The sequence below is a fragment of the Hemiscyllium ocellatum genome, chromosome 6, assembly GCF_020745735.1.
Source record: "Hemiscyllium ocellatum isolate sHemOce1 chromosome 6, sHemOce1.pat.X.cur, whole genome shotgun sequence".
NCBI classification, from domain to species: Eukaryota; Metazoa; Chordata; class Chondrichthyes; order Orectolobiformes; family Hemiscylliidae; genus Hemiscyllium; species Hemiscyllium ocellatum.
Genome location: NC_083406.1, coordinates 107,682,359 through 107,710,033, shown reverse-complemented (window position 1 = coordinate 107,710,033; position 27,675 = coordinate 107,682,359). Strand labels below are relative to the sequence as shown.

The window sequence follows — 27,675 nt, the reverse complement described above, 5'->3', positions numbered from 1 at the left end:
TTTGCACTGAGACATTTGGCTCTATATTTTCACCTTTATTTTTCTGTCATTATTAAGAGTGAATAGTATGTGCCTAATTGTGTGGATGCCCTTTTTGTTTTTGGATTCAATCATAATAGTCTTATTGTTGTTTCATTTAGCATATCCCCATAGAATTGAGTGATTCCTTAATGTATAACGCTACACCCCTAACTTTTTTTATTCCTTTTTATAACCTGTCTGAAAACTGTATATCCAGGGGTGTTGAGCTGCCATTCCTGACCTTCCTTAAACCAAGTTTCCATTGTAGCAGTGATCCTGTCGGCTGTGCCCTTAGCTCATCAGTTTTATTTTCTGTTAACTTTGCATATACACATATACCTTTTAACACTGCTGATTATCTGCACTGTACATTTTAAAAGGCTCCTCGTGTCTCAAGTAGAAACAGGCAAATGGAATATTGTCCTTCATTGCTAAGTGGATGGAGTTTAAAAGTAGAGAGGTTATGCTGCAGCTGTATAAGGTGCTGGTGAGGCCATACCTGGAGTACTGTGAACAGCTTTGGCCTCCTTACTTGAGAAAGGATGTACTGGGCTGAAAAATGTGTTGGTGGAAAAGCGCAGCAGGTCAGGCAGCATCCAAGGAGCAGGAGAATCGACGTTTTGGGCATAAGCCCTTCTTCAATCCTGAAGAAGGGCTTATGCCCGAAACGTCGATTCTCCTGCTCCTTGGATGCTGCCTGACCTGCTGCGCTTTTCCAGCAGCATATTTTTCAGCTCTGATCTCCAGCAACTGCAGTGCTCACTTTCTCCTAAAGGATGTACTGGCACTGGAGGGCGTGTGGAAGGGTTCAGTAGGTTGATTCTGGAGTTCAGAGGGTTGGTTTATAAGGGGAGGCTGGGACTACACTCATTGGAATTCAGAAGAATGAGGGGACATCTTGCAGAAACATATACATTTATGAAGAGATATTAATCATAAATAGATGAAGTAGACACACTAGCGGGTGAAACTAGAACTTGGGGCATTGTCTGAAAATAAACGGGGAGCAGGTTTATGACTGAGTTGTGGAAGAGCTTCCTCGTCAAAAGGGTTGTGAATCTATGGAATTCTCTGGACAATGAAGCAGTTGAGGCTACCTTGCTGAATGTTTTTAAGGCGATGATAGATTGATTTTTGAGCAGGAAAGAAATGAAGGGTTATGGTGAGCAGGCGGGTAACACAGAAAGATCAGCCATGATATTATTGAATGGTGGAGCTGGCTCGAAGGGCCAGCTGGCCTATTTCAGCTCCTATTTATTATGTTCTTATATTCATTCTCCCACTTCTCCCCTGTCCAACCCATCCACAATTTTGTAGGTGTTCATCAGGTCTCCTCTAAGTCTGAATTAAAGATTCTGGAGAAATTCAACAGGTCTGTCAGCATCTGTGGAGAGAGAAACAGAAGCAGAAAGTTTCAAGTCCAATATAACTTTTTGAATTATGAGTGTTCTTCTCTATGTCTTTTGTTTTCTAAGTAAAATCCCCAAGCTGTTAAATTTTTCTGATAACTGTAAGCGCTCAGTAATGATAAGTCAGGCGTTTCTGATCCTTTTGGACCATGTGTTGATTGTGTTCTGGATTTGACTGACTTGTTTCCCTGCAAATCCTTGAGTCCATCTCAAGGACATCTGCAAGATTGAATTCCATCCACATCTCGGGTATTTCTTCCTGATTTTGACGTGTTTTGTTTCTCACGTACACGTAACCCTGTGTTCTGTTCTTTGAAATGTAATTCCTTACTGACAACAAATATTTGCTTTCATCCGATTAGGCTTCTGAAACTTTTGAAATCCCACATTTAACACTCTCACAACTGCCAAGTCTCACTGCACAGACAGTCCCTTTCCTTCGCTTCTTGATGCCCTTTCCAGATTTAATCAGGTCGCAACGAAATTTTGCAAATGTTCTTCCCAATTAAAACCCCTATTGGCTCCATAGAACACAGTTGGAGAAATTCATTTCCTTTGCATCACTGTAGCAAGCAAGAATGAATAGCATGCTGATGATTGCCACCAGGGATTAATAGATAGCTGTGAAGTGCCTCACAAACCTATGCAAAGAAACATCCGCCCACCCCCAGAACGTTTTGCATATTTAATTTTACAAATGAAGATCCCTCCTCCCCCATCACAGCTTCCTTCTATTCATTCCAGCAACTGATCAAAGTGCCCACCTGTTTCGATTATAGATTTTTACTTCTTGCCAATGACTCCTTAGATAAATATGATAAGTTATCATGAGCAAATTTTAATTTCGCTAATGGAAGATTAACGGATTTGCTTCTTAGTAAACTCTCTTAATCTCTTAATATACTCTGGCGTTAATTGATGGCTAATAGTCTCTATCATGGTATCATTGTTGTCCTATACTCAACTAAGGATTCCATGGCTAGTGTTATGTACCACAAAGAAGGGAGGCATGGTGGCTCAGTGGTTAACAGTGGGACCTGGGTTTGATTCCAGCCTCAGGTGACTGTCTATGTGGAGTTTTCACGTTCTCCCTGTGTCTGTGTGGATTTTCTCTGGGTCCGCTGGTTTCTTCCCACTATCCGAAGATGTGCACACTAGGTGAATTGCCCATAGTGTTCAGGGATGTGTAGTTTAGGTGCATTAGTCAGAGTTAAATATAGGTTTAGGCGGAATGGGTCTGAGTGGGTTACTGTTTGAAGGGTCGGTGTGGACTTGTTGGGCCGAAGGGCCTGTTTCCACACTATGACTGAGGGACAATAGTTGCTGACAGGCCAGGGAACCTTGGGGAAGAGAACTTTTGTTTCCTTGATGTGTACATGAAGGAAGCAATGAAAAGCCATCTCAATGTACTCATTCCCCGAGTCATCGAGCTGAATAAAACTTAATATGTGAGGCTCCTACAAGCAAGTAAATTTGGATTGGAGACAGTGAAGAGGAGATTTGCAGGCATGTTGCCAGAAATGGAAGGTTTGAGCTATGGGAAGAGGCTGGATAGGCTGGGACGTTTTTGACTGGAGTATTGGAGGTTGGGGGCTTGGCGTTTGTAAAATCATTTAGATAAGGTGAATAGCAAAGGGGAGATCAAAACTAGAGGGCAAATATTTACGCTGAGAGGAGAAAGATTTGCAGGGGACCTGAGGGGCAACCTTTCTCACACAGAGGGTGGTTCATATATGGAATGAACAGTCAGAGGAAATGGTCCATGCAGGTACAGTTACAACATTGAAAAGAGATTTGAATAGGTACATGATTAGGAAAAGTTTTGAGGGATATGAGCCAACTGCAGGCAAATGGGACTAATTTAATTTGGGAAACCTGGTTGCCATGGGCGAGTTGGTGCAAGGGGTCTGTTTCCATGCTGTATGACTTTACAACATGGAAAACCACGAGGTGTGGAGAAATGAGCAGAGAACATGCCCTTTGACCACTGCCACAGACCATATCAAGTAACAGTGGCTCTCTCTATCATACTGTGACAAATATTATCATAGAGATTTCAGAATTTGTTATTTAATTTTGACCGAACCTGGTCTTTCCTTGCTGGGGCTATTGATTGGCATAATAGAACATAGAAAGATACAGCACAGTACAGGCCCTTCGGCCCTCGATGTTGCGCCGACCGAATCCTACCTAACCTACACTAGCCCAATAACTTCCAAATGCCTATCCAATGCCTGCTTAAATGACCCTAAAGAAGGAGAGTTCACCACTGCTACTGGCAGGGCATTCCATGAACTCACAACCCGCTGTGTAAAGAATCTACCCCTAACATCTGTCCTATACCTACCACCCCTTAATTTAAAGCTGTGTCCCCTAGTAACACCTGACTCCATTAGCGGTAAAAGGTTCTCAGTGTCGACCCTATCTAAACCCCTAATCATCTTATACACCTCTATCAAATCTCCCCTAAACCTTCTCTTCTCCAATGAGAACAGCCCCAAGTACCTCAGCCTTTCCTCATAAGATTTTCCTACCATTCCAGGCAACATCCTGGTAAACCTCCTCTGCACTCGTTCCAATGCCTCCACATCCTTCCTATAGTATGGCGACCAAAACTGCACACAATACTCCAGATGAGGCCGCACCAGAGTCTTATACAGTTGCAACATGACCTCAGGACTCCGGAACTCAATTCCTCTACCAATAAAGCCCAGTACACCATATGCCTTCCTCACAGCACTATTTACCTGGGTGGCAACTTTCAGAGATCTGTGTACATGGACACCAAGATCCCTCTGCTCATCCACACTACCAAGTAGCCTACCATTAGCCCAGTAATCCATCTTCTTGTTACTCCTACCAAAGTGAATGACTTCACACTTAGCTACATTGAATTCCATTTGCCACATTTCTGCCCAGCTCTGCAACTTATCTATATCCCGCTGTAACCTACCACTTCCTTCCTCACTATCCACAACTCCACTGACTCAGGTGCAAAACACTTTTCTCTCAGCCTCCTGTCTTACACATCCAAGTCTTGTTTTGCCATTAATTCTATCTGCTCTTACTGAGTTCAGTTCAATTGTTTTTCCTACTCAGACAGAAGATTGGACAAGTTTTAGAACCAAAAAAATGGAGAAAGCTAAATAAGAAAAAGCTAGCTAAAACGTGAAAAGAGACAGTAACTGTTTCTAGAAACATTTAAAAGGAAAAGAGTAACTAAACTGAGTGCTGGTCCTCCAGACAGAGAGAGTCTGGGGAATTAATAATGGAAAAACAAGGACGTAGTGTAAACTTTGAATAGATGTTGTACAGCTGAGTTGGAAGAGATAAACTAATCACTTTTCCCTCCTGCACTAGTCACTATCTAAATGAAGTTCTTCAGGGCAGAGGAGATGACCTGGGGGTTGCAGTGAGAGATAGACTCACTGAGATTCTTGTGGAGAGAGGAGGAGAGCTTCTTCAAGGTAGGCATTCTTGCAAGAGGATTCGCAGTAAGGTTAAAATCAACGAGGTAAAAGTGAGGACTGCAGATGCTGGAAACCAGAGTTAAGATCAGAGTGGTGCTGGAAAGGCACAGCAGGTCAGGCAGCATCCTGCTGTGCTTTTCCAGCACCAATTTGATCTAAATTCTGGTTTCCAGCATCTGCAGTCCTCACTTTTGCTTACTGTCTAAATGTAGGTCTGACAGGTCAGCTCAGCATCAGAAACAAGTCAGGCAAGATCCTTAAGTAACAGAAGATAATTAGTTTATTGCAAACCAAAGTTACTCAAGCAAAGACTTAAAGATTATTAACAAAACATCCAAATTGTATAATGATGTGCAATTACCCCTCTTGCAGAATTAAGACATAGAGACACAACTGCAATATACCTTCCCCATCTGGAAAAAAAGATACAAAACTCTGCACATGGACTTTAAAGGTACTTAAGCCAAACAGTTAAATTCAGGAAAAAAGTTTTTCGCAGATTGTTCAAATGCTGGCTTACGGCTAAAGTCATGTTTCACATACATTTTCGGATTTCTCTATGGATCAGTTATGGCTCTCTGAGCATCGTTTGTCTCTGGGCTGATCCAGTCCAAGTCCCTGACCTGGTACTAGAGGCTGCCCTTGACCTATTGTGCTGAATCAGTGATAAAGAAGACGACCTGACTACGAATTACTGACAAACATAAGGAGCCTCCTGGCTTTGTATGTGTAATAAGGGACAAGACGGTCCAGCAGTACGGACGGCCTGGCAACTCTACCTGCCGGGCAAGGCACAGAAAGGCAACACAGGCAAAGAAAGAATGCTGTGAGCATCCAGGTAGGTTGAAAGTGAGCAAGTGCTAAGAGAGAAAGTGAACAGGCTGGAGATACAGCCTGGTCCAGTCACGGAGCTGGGTGCATGTCCCTGAACACACAGCATCGTTGCTGCAGCATTATAAAGATGGAGGCATTTGCACCCCGAGATACACCATTGAAGGGCGGATGTGTCCTGTAAGTGGATCAAAAATATGCCACGGGGGTTTTCGAGAGTTTGGCAGATGTCAGATGCCAATGTTCATGGATGTGGCCAGTTCATGGATGGAGCGTGCCCTGAGATGTTGGTGCCTGGTGTCCAACAAGTGGAGCAAGCGGTGAGCTGACGTACCTGCTCTGATTCCCACAGCGAGAATTCTCAGCACCTAGCTTGCTCAGTGGCTGGATACAATGCATATAATAGGGTAAGATGTGCAGTTACGATCATTAGCAAACAATAATTCCCCTTAATGGCCACTGTCTAGTGTGAATCACATCTCAATGCCCAGAACTTGGTTAAAAGATGCAGCAAGTTTTTCCTGTCATGTCTGAACTCCACATAAGATTCTGCCAAAGCCCTCATTGTTCAGCCCTCTACTACATTCTGTCCATAACTTCCTGGTAGCGGAAGGTGAGCGAGAGAAGCTACAAGGATGTCCCTAGGTCAGAATCCTTTTTTGGTACATTCACAAGAAAAATATATGAGATCTAATGACTGCTTCAATCTATTTTAAGTAATTCTATTTAGAGTGGATATGAGCAGTCATGAGGCAGATGAGATGGTAGGAAGCCCAGGAAATGACTTGAGAAAAGTGAAAATGTTCCTCTCAACGCATGATATTGAAGAATCTAGAGAAAAATGATGATGAGCCAATTTTAAAATTAAAATCTATGGAGAGCTTTGCTTGCGCAAAACATTAGCATCCCAACACACTACGCTACCAAGTGGCAAGATCAATATTTACAGCGATGATCCCCAATGTATTGAACTTTCAACCTCAGCTACTAAACTCCAGTCACATCCTCTGCATGTCTCAAGGCACTTTATATCCATTGTTTGAGCTGGAGCAAGGAATGCTGATCAGGAAACAAGGTGACTTCCTGCTGTTCTTTCAACATTTGAGAAGCTGCATAAAAACTCATAGGGATTTAGAGTAAAACTTGTTCGTATAGAAAAAAATGGCTGAAAGGTGGAAAACAGCATCTAAAGATTATGGGAGTAGGGAGAGGTACTCCATAGAAATGGTACTGAAAAGATCATGGGTTGATCCAATTGTGGCTTCAACTGTACTTTTCTTTGACACACACACACACACACACACACACACACACACACACACACACACACACACACACACACACACACCCCGCTACCACACCAGAGGCCTCTTCTATCAAAAATCCTTCTAATTCAGAATGAATAGATTCAATGCCCCTTCCTCCATTAATTTCTGGGGAAGAAACAGGGTAATGACTTCTAAGAGAGACAAAAAAATCTCTAATCACCAGGCTTAGATGGGACACTTCTTGTATTTTAACTGTGTCCTCTAGTTCTGAGAGGATGCATCCTCCTAGTATCCACCTCATCAAGTCCACTCAGGATTTTCTGCATTGCAATGAGATCACCTCACAATTTTCTAAACTCTAATGAGCATGAAGCCCAACCTATTCAACCTCACTTCACACATTAAGCTCTTCGTCCCCAAAATGAGTGAAGAGAACTTTCTTCAAACTGCTTTAATGCCATATGTTAACAAATGCTTCTTTTAAACACATCAACTAAAGGGACTTTGTACCTAATCTATTTCAGTATCTAAACATTGTACCTAGGGTACTTAGTACCTAAAATGGCACCTTATGTGGCGACATTGTACACATTTCACTGTACTCCTGTACTTGAGTACATGGTGACAATAAATCTGACTCTAATTCTAAGATATTGACTCTCAGGACTCTCTAGTTCATATGAACCATCTTTGTTGTTAAGTAATTCATGATTGACAACTTCTGTCTTTTTATTTTTTTCTTGGATGCATGTTTGTCTGAATTTATGTCGTAAACCATTCCCCAGTATTTTGAATGTAGTAATTATCTCTACCTTGTTTTAACCCTAAGAATTTATCATGGGTCATTTTTAAATTAGTCTTTACAATAAAGATCTCAGGGAAGCCACAACTTTTTGTGCTAAAAAAATAAGAAAATACTTTTAACGACAACCCTTCTATTACAGACAGAAAAGGAGGACAACATGATTAATTCAATTCACCTCTCTCTCTTGGCTATAACAAAGAGTTTTCTCAATACCTTTACCCTCGAGGTACTGATTGTTATAAATTGTTCCCTCCCCTTAAAGTGTTGATTTTCAAGAATTTTCTCAGTCTTCTCCATCCAAGACAGTCACCAAATGATTATGAAATGTGTGATCCAAAATATTAATTTACAATATCATTAACTGGTGAAATAGCCACACAGAGGCTAGTATTCTGTCACGAAGTGACTCATTATTTGCATGTAAGCAGTACATGGGCTCTGGCCAGCCAGATCTGAGCCAGTCCCTAGAATGAGAAGACTCTCTGAGACTTCTGTTTACATCCGCCAATCCAGGGTTCCCTGATCGGCGCAGGTTAACAATCAGTCCAATTACTACACCCGAACACCTTGCCAAAAGAACTGACACTGCCTATAGCGGCAACAATGTTATAAAACATCGGGGTGCAAATGTCACCATCTTTATAATGCTGCAGCAACGATACATGCACCCAGCTCAGTGACTGGACCAGGCTGTATCTCCAGCCTGTTCATTTTCTCTCTTAGCACTTGCTCACTTTCAACCTACCTGGATGCTCACAGCATTCTTTCTTTGCCTGTGTTGCCTTTCTGTGCCTTGTCCCACAGGTAGAGTTGCTAGGCCGTCCATACTGCTGGACCGTCTTGTCGCTTATTACACATACAAAGCCTTATGTTTGTCAGTAATTTGTAGTCAAGTTGCCTTCTTTATCACTGATTCAGCACAATAGGTCAAGGGCAGCCTCTAGTACCAGGTCAGGGACTTGGACTGGATCAGCCAACCATTCAGGGCGGTCAGAGCATGGATATTTTCCACATTAACGGTGAGGAACTGAATGTTGGGCAGTTCACCACCTGTCTTGACTCTTTCTGCCTGATGGGTGCTCTTTCCCTCTTGGAATGAGAGAGAAGTAGGTTTTAACGGAGATGGAAATGTGTGGTAACAGTTGTCCATTTGGCACAGGTGAGGAGGTGTCCCAAGCAAGTGAGTAGGCAGCGCAGAGGGCATTCAGAGGGTTATTGGCATCAGGAGTTGGAGCAAGTGGGAAGATTTTTTAGGCAGTCGTGACGAGGCTGGTGCTTGAACCTTGTTGTGAGGTAGGTACAATAGCAGAGTCAAAGCACGGTATTGGAGAGAAAATGGTGAAGGATAGTGACCTTCTTCTTACATTGCAGTGCATTCCTCAGGGTGGCTGGGACTGCACTGACTTGAATGGCCAGCTCGGACCCTACTGGCATGGTTTGGTGTTGGGCCTCCACTGCTGGGTCCAGTGTGTATGGCCGTGGATGTGTTGTCTTGGCACCACCCATTACAAAGGCCTCCAAGTGTCAGACTGCAATCCTGGGCACAGATGTGCCCTTGTCTGCCATGTCTGGATGGCATGGTGAGTTGTCAGTCAATGGACATTTGGGGACGGAATTAGGGCAACATAGAGGCAGAGTTGGTAGTTAATGAAGCGAGTTTGGTAAGATGCGGCAAGAGACCATCAAACGTGACAAAATTGACACTCAGCCAAAAATAAGTAAGAAAAGATTCAGCCTCAAGTGTGAACGGGATTTTCATTGCATTTCACACCACTTCAAACTCTGTGATCATCCTCTTTATTAAATGGGCGTTTTCGGAGAGCAGTCGGTTGAACTGAATGTCCACCCCTGAGTCATTTGATGCCTGGCCGTGTGATTAGTCTTGTATAAGTGGAGTGTATATCTTGCCACTCCCCGTGTTGGTTAATGCCTTCAAATGTCTTACATCGTGCTTGGAGAGAATCTAGGCACACCTCCGCACTCAGCACTGACACACATGTTTCAATTGATGCAGACCTTGTATGACTAGTTGTGCTTTGATCTGTACTTGGCAATAATTTTTGTTTTGTTTCCCTTCCGACAGTTATTTTCTAGTTGGTAAAATGTCTATTCGTTACCTGCTAGTTGGCATGGAGAGGCTTACCTACTACAACCATCAGTCATCAGTGCCAAAACTGACAATCGCATTGAGCATGAAGCTGGTGGGGGACAAGATTAGGAAAGGAATTAGCTGTAACTATCAGGATAAAGCTGCCTTGCTATTAAGAGGCATTAAAAGAGTCTGAATGACTACTCTGTAAAGATTATAGCATTCAACTCACAAATCTATCTGGTATTTTATTTCACCAGAATATCTGTGTTGCTTGAATCGCTGGAATGAAAAACTCTTTATTTCTTTTAATAAAACAATAATTATGTCAAAGGGCTGTTGTAGCATTGTGGTAGTGTCTCTACCTCTGAACCAGAAAATCCAGCTTCAAGTTCCCCTGCTCCAGATGCATAAGAACATCTCTGACAGAAAGGAGTTGAGCTGAATGGGATAGACGGATTTAAGAGGAAGATATGTACATGAGGGAGAAAGGAATAAGATTGGATATAAAAGTATGCTTGTGTGGAATGTAAATATTTGAATAGACCAGAAGAAAGTGAGGACTGCAGATGCTGGAGATCAGAACTCTCCTGCTCTTTGGATGCTGCCTGACCTGCTGTGCTTTTCCAGCAACACATTTTCAATTCGAATAGACCAGTTGAGCCCAATCACTTGTTTGCTTTGCTATTGATTGTCAGGTGTTGTAAAACAGAAAATGCAATACTTTATCTTTTCCCACTGCTGCCAGAGAAACGGGAATGCATAATTTTGAAATGTCTGTTGTTGTAAAGTAAGAATATATAAGTATGGTTGTTAATTTGTTGAACAATACCCATTTAAGCAATGCTGCACCTGCAGTTATATATGAAAGGATTATGAGGATTTTCTATAAAAGGTTTAAGATAAAAAGACAATTGATTCAAAGACAGAAGCATCACGTCGATTTTCCATTCCTCCTGAGTGTAGCAAATAAAGTTAGTATTGTTTGTAAATAAATAAAAATATCCAATAAATCCCATTCTGATGAAAAGAAGGGTAATCGTTTTGATACGCTTACTTGATTCTTTAAGGAAAGAGTAGCTTATTGTTCGTATCTCATGTTTGACCAGATAACAAGTTAAACTCACTTTTATAGCCAGAGATCTATCCTTGGTAATTGCCTCCAACTCTAACTTGTTCCGTGTGGATTCCAGTTTAAGCTTTAGTTGTGAATTCCTCTTGATCTCAGCTATCTCTGTGATATTTAGCACTGCTCTACTTAATTTATAATTAACTTTCTGTTGAGCATTACGGAGATTATCAAATGAGACAGATAACATTAGCTATATGACGGTTCTTGCAGCTGGTGCATAGTTGTGATGGCAAATGTAGGAAAACAAACAGTGTCAGTAAGGATTGATCAGTATAACAGAGAAACCAATAAGTCAATGATGTTTATCCATTCCAATCCAATAGACAATTTGAACTCTTCATGCAGATGTTGAAATAAAACACCTTTTTAGCAAGGGTGGTACAAAAGGAAGAATAAATACCCTTTTCTTGAAAAGAGAAATGTTATGTTCCCCATAGAGATCCATAATTTCAGACATGAAATTTGAATCCCAGTGACCAACTCAAGTTGCTACACAGGAGAAAGTGAGGACTGCAGATACTGGAGATCAAAGCTGAAAATGTGTTGCTGGAAAAGCGCAGCAGGCCAGGCAGCATCCAAGGAGCAGGAGAATTGACGTTTCGGGCATGAGCCCTTCTTCAGGGCTCATGTCAAGATTTCAGATTCTCAGGCTTTTACCATTGCAAACAGACTAAAAGCAAGTTCAACCAAACCCGACTTATTCAGCAACAAATGTTCTGAAGTACAGAGAGGATGTCCCCTTGTTGACATTTTAACAATACTGAATGCACCATGGGCTGTGAGAATTAATCAAATCCTAACGCTTGTTCTTCAAATCATTAACCAATATTCTTTTCTTAATCTGTTGGGTGTGGGTGGCAATATGTGAAATCCAACCCACTGCGTGCTTTTGATCTGTGATGTAGTGTTTGAATATGGACAAGGCAAATTGTATCTTGGGTTTCAAAAGAGAATTAGATAAGCACCCATGAGGTCGGCATGGTAGCTCAAGCTTCCTCACAGTACCAGGAACCTGGGTGTGATTCCACTCTTGGGGAACAGTTTGTGTGGAGTTTGCACTTTCTCCCCATGGGTTTCCTCCTATAGTCAAAAGATACGCAGGTTAAGTGGATTAGCCATGCTAGATTGCCCATAATGTCCAGTGATGTGCAGGATTGGAAGAATTAACCATGGGAAATGCAGGGTTACAGAGATAGGGTAGGAGGAGACGGTTTGAGTGGGATGCTCTTCAGAAGGGCCAGGTGGACTTGATGGGCTGAATGGCTTGCATCCACACTGTAGGGATTCTGTGATTCTAAAAAAAATCAAGGAGGAAAGACAAAGTGAAAGTCTCTATAGTCAGAGGATCATAGGCTGCTCTGTCATTAGGGAGAGACGGCCAGTGGTAAGTTTAACCTGAGGGTCACCACACCTCAGAGAAGGGCTGTGGCTGTGTTTGTTTAGCTCAGATGCCTCAGTGGTTAGTTTGCAATGCAGTGTGATACTAATGTCATTGGTACAAGCCCCATACTGCCGGAGGACACAGGGAAAAGGCACAAAGTGAGACCTGATGGGCTGAATGGTCTCCTTCTGTGCTGAAAGAGTCACATGACTCAATGGCTTCCTCTGTTCCACTGACTGGTTCTGACCTCAAAATCAGAAGAAATCTTAGACATTTGGCTCTGAACAAATGTGATATCGTTTAGTGAAGGCTGGGTTTCCAATTGAGAGTGGTGTTTAAAATGCTAACTTTAAATGGAACAGAGACACATACTATTACAGAGACAGGAAAATACAGTATTCCATTGTTGAAAATTGATGTTTGGTATTGGGGTGCCCCTCAATCACCTGGAAAACCTATGGTGTCTCTGCCTCGTTCTTTCTTGTGAGCCCTGTTGGTATTTTATGACAGTCAGGCACTTCCCTGGACAGCTTAGGTCTACTTGTTGAGTCCATCCTTCCCTTGTTGGCCAATCAGAGGCTGGCAACTCTGCCGTGCCACTGGGAGGGCTGGCCTCTGCCAGTATTACGTTCACCAAGGATTGATAATGGAACCCTCCATTTAATGTGGAACTGATGATGGAAGGATAGCAAAACAATTTTCTCAGGCCTGCCCCCCCCCCACCCCCCCCCCATGCCAGGGGCCTCGAGCGGGCACAGCACCTGAATATGAGGGTCACCTCAAATAGGTCAGAAGCAAACCCAACAGGCTTTGCTCGGTGGGGGTTAGTTGTCCCACACGACAAATTTCCTGTTGGTTTCTGTTAGGATAAGCCTCCTCAGCGGCTACTTTAAGGCCCCATTTGGCCTCCATGCCTGAGGGTTGCTGTCCACCCTCTGTCTTGCACCTTCCAGCGCAATCAAACAGCACCTTCCCACCTGTCACCTCAGCTTCTGCGGTGTTGGAAGAGTCAGGAACTCCCCTGTTTTCCTCATGTTGGCAACAATTCAGTTTGTTTTTCCCACTACATTTAAAATATTGAATATCTTTTTCTGGTTACTTTGTTGGGAGATGTGAAAACTGTATTAGCACTAAGTCACATGAGGTGGAAGGGAATGGTTTTAATTCTCAGTCCATGTTGACCTCACTGAGTCAAGGTACCAGCTGCAGTTTTGGCTCCCTGGGAAAAATTAATCTCGGTTCACGCCACCAGTGACCTCTGCCATACCAGGTACATTGATTTGATTTGATTTATTATTATTGTCACATGTTCCTGGATACAGTGAGAAGTTTTGTTTTGCATGTCGTGTAGGCTGATCGTACCATACAAAGTGAATTAGGGTCACAGAACAGGGCAATGTTGCAGCTGCAGGGAAGGTACACAAGGAATGAGATCAATGTTAAGTTTAAAATTTGAGAGGTTCATTCAGAAGTCTAAACAGCAGGGAAGAAGCTGTTCTCAAATCTGTTGGTGCACATGGTTAAGCTTTCAGAATTCTGCCCAATGGAAGAAGTTGGAAGAGATTATAAGAGATTATATCGGGGTGGGAGGGGTCTTTGATTATGTTAGTGTCTTGCTGAGGCAACAAGAAGGAAGGTGGAGTCAGTGGATAGAAAGATAGTTTGTACATGTGCAGGGAGCGTTGGTTTGAGCAGGGACCTGATGCCTTCCTGGGAAGGGCAGGATGTTGAATCACTCAAGCACTATCTTTCTATAGGCTTGTACATAAAGAGTATCAAATGTTTGAATTGGATGGCTGATGCTTAGGGAATATTCCCAAGTGAGGAGGTGACATTTTACCACAAAAACATTCCTAGTCCTTGAACAAATCATCAATTATCCATCTCATCTCTACCTCTACCAGGAGCCCAGACTTTGCAATTCTGAAATCTCTGTCAATGATTGTCTTCCTATTGTTTTTCAGGCCGGTGTAGACATGTGGGTATTGATTGGGTATGAGCCAATGCTTTCAAAGGTTCCTAAATTTGGGTTCCAGCTTCAAGATGCTGTTTTGTCTCCTGTAGGTTATGTGAGGTGCTCAATCTGGACCCTAGGCACGTGCTGATTGCAGAAATTGTCTTCACGAACATTGGTGGAGCGGCCACAGCTGTTGGGGATCCACCAAATGTCATCATCATTTCCAATCAACACCTGCAAAAGAAAGTAATACAGTTCTTTTCAACCTTAATAATATAGATGATGAGTAATTTGTCATGACATGATCTGCAAATATGCTGTGTTTCAAGGATGAGCGTTTTAATAATTAAGCCACTTTTTAAACGAGAACTGATGTAAGACCCAATAGATACCTAAGGCGTTATGCATAAATTAATCTTTCACTCATTCATTCTACTCGTGTTCACTCGTGTATGTTTAAAGCCAAAAGTCAAAATTAAGAACAATTTATTCCTCTTCACTAAATTGTGATCAGTTTTGTATTCGTGTTTTGTGATTGTTATCGATTGAATTACTTCCGATGAAAGGCTAAATGATGACAATCTTCTTCATGCTGTTTAAAATGGTGTGTTTATCAGCATTCACATAGGGTGAGTTACCTAATTCTTGCTGCAAACAGTAACTATTTCTCCCTTCACTGTGCTGATGGCCTTGTGTGTTTGCTCAATACTTACTATTTTCCTGATTTGGAGATGCCGGTGTTGGACTGGGGTGTACAAAGTTAAAAATCACACAACTCCAGGTTATAGTCCAACAGGTTTAATTGGAAGCACACTAGCTTTCAGAGTGACGCTCCTTCATCAGGTGATAGTGGAGGCCTCAATCATAACACAGAATTTATGGCAAAAATTTACAATTAAGCCTTTCACTATTACCTGATGAAGAAGCGTCACTCCAAAAGCTAGTGTGCTTCCAATTAAAACTGTTCGACTATAACCTGGTGTTGTGTGATTTTTAACTTTGTACTATTTTCCTATAAGTTTTCTTACCATCTTTTTGATAGTCTGTGCTGATTAAGGGAAGAAGTTGGCAGAGCTGCTTAAATTTATTGAAAAAGACAAAAAAAACTGCCGATGCTGGAAGCCAAGGTAGACAGGCAGGAGGCTGGAAGAACACAGCAGGCCAGGCAGCATCAGGAGGTGGAGAAGTCGACGTTTCAGGTGTAACCCTTCTTCAGAACCGGGGGTGGGTGTTGGGGGGAGCTGCAGGTAAAGGGGGTAGTGGGGAGAGGGTGGTGAGGTGGGGATAGGTGAAGACAGGTAGATGGTATGACCTGGTTGGTCAATGGAAGGAATGAATCTGGTTGGTTGCAGGGAACAGTGGAATGGAGGGGAAGCTTTTGCAGCTTTCCCAGTTGCAGGGGAAGGTACCTGTGGATTTGGGGTGGGGGGTGAGGGGTGTGGTGGGATGAGTGATGCAAACCAAGGACTGTTGAAAGGAATGGCCCTTTCATAAAGCAGAGGGGGTGGGGAGGGGAAGATGTTCTTGGTGGTGAGGTCTACTTGGAATTGGCTATCCACTCTATCTTTACCTCTCCTCTTCTTGTAAACTTCTCTCATCCTTCTTCGTTCCAATGAGAAAAGACCTAGCTCCCTCAACCTTTCTTCATAAGCCATGCCCTCTAGTCCAGACAGCATCCTGGTAAATCTCCTCTGCACCTTCTCTAAAGCTTCTACATTTTTCTGATAATGAGGTGACCAGAACTGAACACAATATTCAAAGTGTGATCTAACCAGGGCACTACCAAGCTGCAGCATAACCTCAGGGTTCTTAACCTCAATCCCCCGCTATTGAAAGCCAACACACCATATGCCTTCTTGACAATCCTATCAACTTGCTTGGTAATTTTGAGGGATCTGTGGACATGGACCCCAAGATCCCTCTGTCCCTCCACACTGCCAAGAATTCTGCCTTTAACCCTGTATTCTGCATTCAAATTCCACCTTCCAAAGTGAATCACTTCACACTTTTCTAGGTTGAATTCCTTCTGTCACTTAGCAGTCCAGTTCTGCATCCTGTCAATGTCCCGTTGCAACCTACAACAGCCTTCTACACTATCTACCATTCCACCAACCTTTGTGTCATTATCAGACTTACTAACCCACTCTTCCATCTACCATCACCCTCTGTCTTCTTTGGGCCAGCCAATTCTGTATCCAGACAGCCAGATTTCCCTGTATCTCATGCCTGCTTACTTTCTGAATGAGCTGAAAATGTGTGGCTGGAAAAACGCAGCAGGTCAGGCAGCGTCCAAGGATGCCCGAAACGTCAAAACTCCCTACCTTTTATCTTAGCTTGCTGGACACACTTTCCTGATTCCTGATGCCCGAAACGTCAAAAAGAATCTCCTGTTCCTTGCATGCTGCCTGACCTGCTGCGCTTTTCCAGCAACACATTTTCAACTCTAATCTCCAGCATCTGCAGACCTCACTTTCTCCCCCTACTTTCTGAATGAACCTGCCATGGGGAACCTTATCAAACACCTTGCTAAAATCCATGTGCACCACATCCATTGCTCTACCTTCGTCAATGTGTTTTGTAACAAGTCCCTTACAAGGCCATGTTGACTGTCTCTAATCAAACTATGGTTTTCTAAGTAATCATAAATTCTGTCTCTCATAATCCTCTCCAATATTTTACCCACCACAGACGTGAGACTGACTGGTTTGTAATTCCCACGATTGCCCCCTTCCCTTTCTCTTCCCTCACTTCCTGTAGTGACCTAGAGTATATTCCGTCTGGCTCAGGGGGTTTATCAATCCTTAGGATTTTCAAACTTTTCGGCACATCCTCCTTCTTAACATCAACCTGTTTGAGCATATCAGTTTGTTTCATGCTATCCTCAGAAATGTCAAGGTTCCTCTCAGTAGTGAATACTGAAACAAAGTATTCATTAAGGACCTCCAGTACTTCATCTGAGTCCAGGCGCAAGTTCCCTCCACTATCCCTGCTCTGCCCTAGCCTCACTCTGGCCATCCTGTTGTTCCTCACTTAAGTGTACAATGCCTCAGGGTATCCCTTAATCCTAACCACTGAAGCTTTTTCATGCCCTCTTCTAGTTCTCCTAAGTCCATTTTTTAGTACATTCCTGGCTACCTTATAATGCTCTAGAGCTCTATCTGATTGCTTCCTCAACCTGAAGTAAGCATCCTTCTTTCTCTTGACGTAATGTTCCACATCCCTTGTCACCTGAGGTTCTTTCACCCTACCATCCTGTCCTTGCCTCAGTGGGACAAACCTGTCCAACCCTATCAGCAAGTGCTCCCTAAATAACCTCCACATTTAGAATCAGAGAGATGTACAGCACAGAAACAGACCCTTTGGTCCAATCCGATCTAGTCCCACCTGCCAACACCCAGCCCATATCCCTCCAAACCCTTCCTATTCATGTACCCATCCAGATGCCTTTTAATTGTACTAGCCTCCACCACTTCCTTTGGCAGCTCATCCATACACATACCATCCTCTGCATGAAAGCGTTGTCCCTTAGGTCCCTTTTATATCTTTCCCCTCTCACCCTAGTTCTGGACAGCCCCCACCAAAGAAAAAAACTTTGTCTATTTGTTCCATCCATGCCCCTCATGAGTATAAGCCTCTTAAAGGTCATCCCTCAGCCTCCAATGCTCCATGGAAAACAGCCCAACCTATTCAGCCTCTCCCTAAAGCTCAAATCCTCCAACTCTGGCAACATCCGTGTAAATCTGTTCTGAAACCTTTCAAGCTTCACAACATCCTTCTGATAGGAAGGAGACCAGAATTGCACGCAATATTCCAAAAGTGGCCTCATCAATGTCCTGTACAACCACAACATGACCTCTCAACTCCTGTACTCAATACTCTAATCAATAAAGGGAAGCATACCAAAATGCTTCTTCATTATCCTATCTACCTGCGACTCCACTTTCAAGGAGCAATGAACCTGATTCCAAGTCTCTTTGTTCAGCAACACTCCCTAGGATCTTACAATTAAGGATATAAGTCCTTCAACGTATGTGAGAAGATTTGTAGCTCGGGTGCTCGTTGTTGTGGTTCTGGTCGCCAAGCTGGGAAGTTGTGTTGCAGACGTTTTGTCCTCTGTGTAGGTGTCATCCTCAGTGCTTGGGAGCCTCCTGTGAAGCGCTTCTGTGATGTTTCCTCCGGCATTTATAGTGATTTGTCTCTGCCGCTTCCGGTTGTCAGTTCCAGCTGTCCGCTGCCATGGCCAGTATGTTGGGTCCAGGGCAATGTGTTTGTTGGTAGAATCTGTGGATGAGTGCCATGCCTCTAGGAATTCCCTGGCTGTTCTCTGTTTGGCTTGTCCTATAATAGTATTGTCCCAGTCGAACTCATGTTGCTTGTCATCTGCATGTGAGAAAGTGAGGACTGCAGATGCTGGGGATCAGAGCTTAAAAATGTGTTGCTGGAAAAGCACAGCAGGTCAGGCAGCATCCAAGGAGAAGGAGAATCGACGTTTCAGGCATAAGCCTGAAGAAGGGCTTATTCCCGAAAGGTCGATTCTCCTGCTCCTTTGATGCTGCCTGACCTGCTGCGCTTTTCCAGCAACACATTTTTAAGCTGTGTGGCTACTAAGGATAGCTGGTTCGTGTCGTTTTGTGGCTAATTGGCGTTCATGGATATGGATTGTTAGCTGTCTTCCTGTTTGTCCTATGTAGTGTTTTGTGCAGTCCTTGCATGAGGTTTTGTACACTACGTTGGTTTTGCTCATTCTTGGTATCGGGTCCTTTGTCCTGGTGAATTGTTGTCTGAGATTGGCTGTTGGTTTGTGTGCTGTTATAAGACCATAAGACGATAAGACATAGGAGTGGAAGTAAGGCCATTCGGCCCATCGAGTCCACTCCGCCATTCAATCATGGCTGATGGGCATTTCAACTCCACTTACCAGCGTTCTCCCCGTAGTCCTTAATTCCTCGAGACAACAAGAATCTATCAATCTCTGCCTTGAAGACATTTAGCGTCCCGGCCTCCACTGCACCTTGTGGCAATGAATTCCACAGGCCCACCACTCTCTGGCTGAAGAAATGTCTCTGCATTTCTGTTCTGAATTGACCCCCTCTAATTCTAAGGCTGTGTCCACGGGTCCTAGTCTCCTCGCCTAACGGAAACAATTTCCTAGTGTCCACCCTTTCTAAGCCATGTATTATCTTGTACGTCTCTATTAAGTCTCCCCTCAATCTTCTAAGCTCCAACAAATACAATCCCAGGATCCTCAGCCATTCCGCATATGTTAGACCCGCCATTCTAGGGATCATCCATGTGAATCTCCACTGGACACGTTCCAGTGCCAGTATGTCCTTCCTGAGGAGTGGGGACCAAAACTGGACACAGTACTCCAAATGGGGCCTAACCAGAGCTTTATAAAGTCTCAGTAGCATATCTCTGCTTTTATATTCCAACCCTCTTGAGATAAGAGACAACATTGCATTCGCTTTCTTAATCACGGACTCAACCTGCATGTTTACCTTTAGAGAATCCTCGACTAGCACTCCCAGATCCCTTTGTACTTTGGCTTTACTAATTTTCTCACCATTTAGAAAGTAGTCTATGCTTTTATTCTTTTTGCCAAAGTGCAAGACCTCGCACTTGCTCACGTTAAATTCCATCAGCCATTTCCTGGACCACTCTCCCGACCTGTCTAGATCCTTCTGTAGCCTCCCCACTTCCTCAGTACTACCGGCCTGTCCACCTAACTCCGTATCATCGGCAAACTTCGCTAGAATGCCCCCAGTCCCCTCATCCAAATCATTAATATATAATGCGAATAGCTGTGGCCCCAACACTGAACCCTGCGGGACACCGCTCGTCACCGGCTGCCATTCTGAAAAAGAACCTTTTATCCCAACTCTCTGCCTTCTGTTAGACAGCCAATCCTCAATCCATCCCAGCAGCTCACCTCGAACATCATGGGCCCTCACCTTGCTCAGCAGCGTCCCGTGTGGCACCTTATCGAAGGCCTTTTGAAAGTCTAGATAGACCACATCCACTGGGTTTCCCTGGTCTAACCTACTTGTTACCTCTTCAAAAAATTCCAACAGGTTTGTCAGGCATGACCTCCCCGTACTAAATCCATGTTGACTTGTTCTAATCAGACTCTGCTCTTCCAAGAATTTAGAAACCTCATCCTTAATGATGGATTCTAGAATTTTACCAACAACCGAGGTTAAGCTGATGGGCCTATAATTTTCCATCTTTTGTCTTGATCCTTTCTTGAACAAGGGGATTACAGCAGCGATCTTCCAATCATCCGGGACCTTTCCTGACTCCAGTGACTCTTTCAAGATCTCAACCAATGCCTCTGCTATTTCCTCAGCCACCTCTCTCAGAACTCTAGGGTGTATCCCTTCGGGGCCAGGAGATTTATCAATTTTAAGACTTTTTAACTTTTCTAGCCCTATCTCTTTCGTAACGGCAACCATACTCAACTCAGCCCCGTGACTCCCTTTAATTTTTGGGATATTACTCATGTCTTCCACTGTGAAAACTGATGCAAAGTACTTGTTAAGTTCTCCTGCTATTTTCTTATCTCCCATCACTAGGCTTCCAGCATCAGTTTGAAGTGGCCCAATGTCTACTTTTGCCTGTCGTTTGTTTCTTATGTACTGAAAGAAACTTTTACTATCATTTCTAATATTACTGGCTAGTCTACCTTCATATTTGATCTTCTCATTTCTTATTACACTCTTTGTTATCCTCTGTTTGTTTTTGTATCCTTCCCAATCTTCTGATTTCCCATTGTTCTTGGCCACTTTATAGGATCTCTCTTTTTCTTTAATACATTTCCTGACTTCCTTTGTCAGCCATGGTTGTCTAATCCCTCCCCGGATAATCTTTCTTTTCTTGGGGATGAACCTCTGTACAGTGTCCTCAATTACACCCACAAACTCCTGCCATTTTTGCTCTACTGTCTTCCCGGTTAGCCTCTGCTTCCAGTCTATTTTTGTCAGTTCCTCTCTCATGCCCTCATAATTACCTTTATTTAACTGTAACACCATTACATCCGATTTTGCCTTCTCTCTTTCAAACTCCAGATTGAACTCTACCATATTATGATCGCTACTTCCTAAGGGTTCCCTTACTTTAAGATCCTTTATAGAGTCTGGTTCATTGCAAAGCACTAGGTCCAGAATAGCCTGCTCCCTTGTGGGCTCCATGACAAGCTGTTCCAAAAAGCCATCCTATAAGCATTCCATGAATTCCCTTTCTTTGGATCCACTAGCAAAATTATTTACCCAGTCCACCTGCATATTGAAGTCTCCCATGATCAATGTGACTTTGCCTTTCTGACATACCTTCTCTATTTCCCGGTACATATTGCGTCCCTGGTCCTGACTACTGTTAGGAGGTCTATACACAACTCCAATTATGGTTTTTTTGCCTTTGTGGTTCCTCAATTCCACCCACACAGACTCCACATTATCCGACGCTATGTCATTCAATACCATTGGTTTAATTTTGTTCTTAACTAACAAGGCAACCCCACCTCCTCTGCCCACCTCTCTGTCTTTTCGATAAGTTGAAAAACCATGGAGGTTTAACTGCCAGTCCTGACCCCCCTGTAACCAAGTCTCTGTGATGCCTACCACATCATAATCATTCACTATTATCTGTGCCATTAGTTCATCGGCTTTGTTATGAATGCTACGAGCATTCAGGTAAAGTGCCTTAATGCTAACTTCCTTATCATTAGAGATGTTGGAAGTCATATGATGTCCTAAGTTATCCTTGCTTTTTTCTGCATTCTCAGTCTGCCTCAATTTTAAATCCGCCTGGACACATGCTATCCTGCTGCTTATCTTTCCATTAAACGCCATACTCCCTGTCGCTTTCACTTTCCCTTCCCCCCAACTCAGAAGTTTAAAGTCCTACTGACCACCCTATTTATCCTCTTCGCTAGAACATTGGTACCTGATCGGTTCAGGTGGAGACCGTCCCAACGGTACAGATCCCCCTGTTCCAAAACTGATGCCAATGCCCCATGAAGTGGAATCCCTCTTTCCCACACCAATCCCTTAGCCATGTGTTTACTTGCCTAATTTTCTTGTCCCTATGCCAATTGGCACGTGGCTCGGACAGTAATCCGGAGATTATGATCCTTGAGGACCTGTGCTTCAATTTCCTGCCTAGTGCTTTGTAATCCCCAAACAGGTCCTCCACCCTAGTCTTGCCTATGTTGTTAGTACCAACGTGGACCACAACAACTGGATCCTCCCCCTCCCGCTCCAATATCCTTTCAAGCCGGTCGGAGATGTCCCGCACCCTGGCACCGGGCAGGCAACACACCATGCGAGACTCGTGATCCGGCTTGCAAAGGATACTATCTGTCCCCCTAATTATAGAATCCCCTATAACCACTCCTTGTCTATTAGCTCCCCCCTCTTGAATGGTGCCTTGGTCAGTTGGCTCATCCTGTCTAGAGCCCTTTTCCTCATCCGAACAGGGAGCAAGAATCTCGTACCTGTAGGACAAGGTCAAGGGCTGAGGCTCCTCCACTCCTGAACTCAGGTTCCCCCTACCTGCCTCACTTACAGTCATACTCTGTTGTGCCTGATCACTAGCTGAATGTGAATTACTTAATCTCCCAGGTGTGATTGCCTCCTGAAACAAAGCGTCCAGGTAACTCTTCCCCCTCCTGGATGTGCCGCAGTGTTTGAAGCTCAGATTCCAGATCATCAACTCTGATCCGGAGTACTTCCAGCAACCAACACTTGCTGCAGATGTGGTCACTGCCGTTCACAATGGGATCAGCCAGCTCCCACATCATACAGCTACAGCACATCACCTGCCCAGCCATCTCTGCTTAGTTAGTTAATTACTTAGTTACTTTGTACAAGTTTGAGTTAGAATACTTTCTGATACCTCTCTGCTATAGTTTTTCCCTAAAAAAGGAATTAATATATACACACACAAAAAAACGAAGTAAATTTTTAACTAGTCACTGGTAAAGAAATAAAAAATCCTTACCTTAAAAAAAACAGAGTAGTTAAGAAGGTTAGAGGAGGAGGGTGGGTGGGAGATACTACAGGCGTAGAATCTCGGGTTTAGCCACCTGCCTGAGTTGTATACTCACTGCTTTCCTTCCCGGCTGCCCCTCTGCTCGCCGTCACTTCCTCTGCTGCTCCCGCTCTTTCTGTGAAGAGAGAGAGAGAAAAAAAACACCGCTGCCCGCTACAGGTAAGTAATTTTAAAACAAACTGTCTTACCTTAGCTGTAGTCTCCCGGGTTCGCTTTTACTCAGCTGCTGCTCCCACTCAAAAAAAAAGTTATGAGTCCTAGTGGTCATGGTAGTCTGGCTGTCAGTTCAGAAATGTTCTTGATCTATGCTAACTACTTCACTGGACAAAGAATTTCAGAGATTTACAATCCTCTGGGTGGAGAAGTTGCTTTTGAATTCAGTCTTCAGTCTGCCCACTCTAATCTTGAGCCTATGCCCTCTTGTCTTCATTTCGCCTGCCAATGGAAACACCCTCTCTACTTCTACCTTATCTATTTTCTTCTTAATTATATGTGTTTCTATAAGATTAGCCCCCCTCATTCTTCAGAATTCCAATGAGTAGAATCCAAGTCTGCTCAGTCTTTCCTCATAAACAAACCCCTTCAGCTCCAGTTTGATCTTTATCTTTTTCCTCTTCATTCCACTCCTCCTCCATGCCTACTCCTCTCTAATCAGACAGAAGACAAATATGGTTCCACTATCGACCACGAACTGGAAGATACGATTTGTTCAATTGTGGAAGGTTCCCAATGCAAAGACATTCAGGGAAGTTGCCATCTTCACAGCCACTGACTAAGGCACCTTTGCAGATTTCTGTGAACATTGCCTTTGTAAAGTGGATTTATCTGCTTCTGAGTTAGGAAATGGATAAAAAAATTACTCCCACAGATTCTTGGGTGTGTAAATTACCCTGCTGAAAGTCTACCTCCTCTTCCTCTGTCTACATGCATCTTCATTTCCTCTTCATTCTATCTGTCTCTCAGGGGTGCAGTTACACATGGCTGGGAACACATTGTCGAACCAGAACTCTTGAAGTTGTAATCAAAGCTTTTTTTCCTGACTGTAAACTCTGAGACAGTCAGGAGAAATTCACTAGCAACAAATCTGAGGGAACTCAAGTCAGCAGAATTTCTGCAAAGTCTAGATTAGAGTGGTGTTGGAAAAGCTCAGCAGGTCAGGCAGCATCCGAGGAGCAGGAAAATCGACGTTTCGGGCAGAAGTCCTTCATCAGGAAGGGCTCAGTGTGAACTGTAACAATCTTGTAACCCATTCAAGAGTTTCCATTTTGTCAGTATATACACACACGCTGTTTTTTCATGGCCTTTTGCACAAAGCATCGATTTTCCTGCTCCTTGGATGCTGCCTGACCTGCTGTGCTTTTCCAGCACCATTCTGATCTCCAGCATCTGCAGTCCTCGCCTAGAATTTCTGCAAAGTCTTCTCCTCTTGAACGAATGAGCAATAGGGTATGTTCAATGAAAATGACTAAGCTAGTGTTAAATTAGTGGTACAGATTGACTCAACCACCATCTATCCACACTACATACCTTTCATGCACCAGCCTAGCATCTGTGTCAGATTAACCAGACCAAAATGTGTGTTTCTGTGTATATAGCTTGGAAACTATATTGGACGCTATCAAAAAGTTACCCATAATGCTAAAACTGCAGAATTATTGTAGAATTGAGTTTTGAGGCCAAAATATTGAGCTCAATGTGAACTGTAACAATCTGTTCACTCATTCAGGAGTTTCCATTTTGTCAGTGTATATATTCACTTTTTTTTCATGGGAAATGACGGTTGGCATAGCAGGGAGAGTCAAAATTGCATAACAGTAGATGATGTATTCCAGGAGCATTACAGTTACAGAAACAAAAACAGAAGGTGCTGGAGAAACTGAAATAACTCCATAGAGGTCGGTATCCCATGGGCAAGTCACCCTTCATTTAATCACGAGCTGTCCTTGACTTTAGACTGTAGAGGGGAGTAAAATCATGAGAGGCACAGATAAAGTAGAGAGCGCCAACCTTTCCTTGTGGTAGGGGAGTCTAAAACCAGAGGGCATAGGTTGAAGATGAAAGGGGAGAGATACAGAAAGGTCGGGGGGGAACTTTTTCACACATTGGATGGTGAGTGACTGGAACAAGCTGCCAGAGGTAGTGGTAGTACAATTTTGCCATTTAAGAAACATTTAGATAGGTACATGGATGGGTTAGGTATGGAGGGATAGGGACCGAACACAGGCAAATGGGACTAGTTTAATTGTGGAAACTGGGTGGCATGGACAAGTTGGGTCAAAGGACATGTTTTTGTGCTGTAGATCTCTGACTCTAGTACTGCCCCTTTACAACCAGCTCTCAGGGTGTCAGAATGTCTGACACTCCTTTTTTTTTCTTTCTGACACTCCTTTTAGCTGTCAATCAGGACTCCCTGATTGGACCCAGATTAACAGCCCCAATCAGAGAACTCATGTTCTATGACATCCAGCTTGTTAACAATCATGACACAAACTCTGCAGCACTGGCTGTAACTGTGGAGAAAAAAATATCAACATTTTGAGTCCAATGATCCCGGAAAAGTCCTAGGCTTTCATTGATTCTGTGTGGTCCTACTTAGTTCTTCAGTCTATTTTTCCTAATCAATTTGCTCAGAGATTTTATTACACACCTATGGAGCAGGTCTCTTGGTCCAGGGGTAGTGACATGGCCATTGTTCCACAAGGGGGCTCCTTTTAACTCCTCAGTAATGGACAGGAACACGAGGCATTGTGGGTATGGGGCAACTGACAAGAAGGACTGATAATGCTAAACTTGTCAATAATCCATATAAAAGCCCAATTAGGTGACAATTAATATTAATAAACCTGACTTCAGACCAGTTCCGAATGAACAATAATTGCTGCATGTCTGAGCTAATGCAGTGAATAATTTAGCCTTCATGTAATAGAGGACAGTAGTCCTTTCAGCTAACTCTCAGAACCTATGATTGATAGTTTGCTGCTGTCGCCCTCAATGTTATTATTAGTAGGATTTGGCAGGGATGCCTGAGAGGTAATCGAATCAAGGAACAAGTGATGGGAATGTAATATATAATTGAGTCAGAACCAATTGTGTAATTGCAGGGAGATAGCAAGCAGTGTTGGAGTTTGTGGTGTGTGAATTAGAACTAAATCTCTGACCAGAAAAGTTTTTCACTGGACTCTGGTCTAACCAGACATTTTAACCTTTGGTCCTCAATTCCATTTAATACTGATGCACGAGTGAAAGTGTGAAATTATTATCTTTTCTTCAAGTGTAGCGTGGCACACTACAACAATTCTTGATTGTGTATTGTCTAAATTAATTGCTGTTTCAGTCATCCATCATGCTAGATTAACCTCTTAGAATCATTAATATTCATTAGAATAGCCTCCTAGCTGATATGTCGTGGGTTTGCAACTAATTGTCTACTGATCAGTCATTAGCAATGGTAAATTGAACTGTGGTGTGAAAAATGCAGAATTAGACACTCTAATATTGAACATGAATAGTTTTTTTTGAAAGGAAATGGTAATTTTTCATCATTATGCATTTATCACAATGTTATCAACTGACATGAAGAGGCACACATTGTTTATTTCGTGGTGGCTCAGTGGTTAGCACTGTTGCATCACAACACCAAGAACCTGGGTTTGATTCCACCCTCGGGTGACTGTCTGTGCGGAGTTTGCAGTCTCCCCGTGTCTGCGTGGCTTTCTTCTGGGTGCTCCGGTTTCTGCCTACAGCCCAAACATAAGCAGGTTAGGTGGATTGGCCATGCTACATTGCCTATAGTGTCCAGGGGTGTGTAGGCTAGAGGGATTAATCATGGGAAAGGCAGGGTTACAGGGATAGGGTGGGAGGGTGGGTCTGAGTAGAATACTGTTTGGAGGTTCATTGTAGGCTCGAAGGGCTGAATGGCTTGCTTTCATACTGTAGGGATTATAAGAGCATAAGACATAGGAGTGGAAGTAAGGCCCATCGAGTCCACTCCGCCGTTCATTCATGGTGGATGGGCATTTCAATGCCACTTGCCCTCACTCTCCCTGTATCCCTTAATTCCTTGAGGGATAAAGACTTTATCAATCTCTGCCTTGAAGACATTTAACGTCCTGGCCTCCACTACGTTCCATGGCAATGAATTCCACAGGCCCACCACTCTCTGGCTGAAGAAATGTCTCCTCAATTCCGTTCTAAATTGACTCCCTTTAATTCTAAGGCTGTGCCCACAGGTCCTAGTTGCCCCGACTAACGGAAACAAATTCCC

The 27,675-nt window shown here is 43.3% G+C and overlaps 1 protein-coding gene across 1 annotated transcript in view; it reads left to right on the top strand.

Annotated features, from left to right (window-relative positions):
- Positions 1 to 27,675, top strand: part of oca2 (oculocutaneous albinism II) — a 539,836-nt gene that overhangs the window by 268,551 nt on the left and 243,610 nt on the right. Inside the window, exon 14 of the mRNA XM_060826999.1 lies at positions 14,471 to 14,609. Coding sequence (XP_060682982.1) covers positions 14,471 to 14,609 — 139 coding nt within the window. The remainder of the gene's footprint in view (positions 1 to 14,470; positions 14,610 to 27,675) is intronic.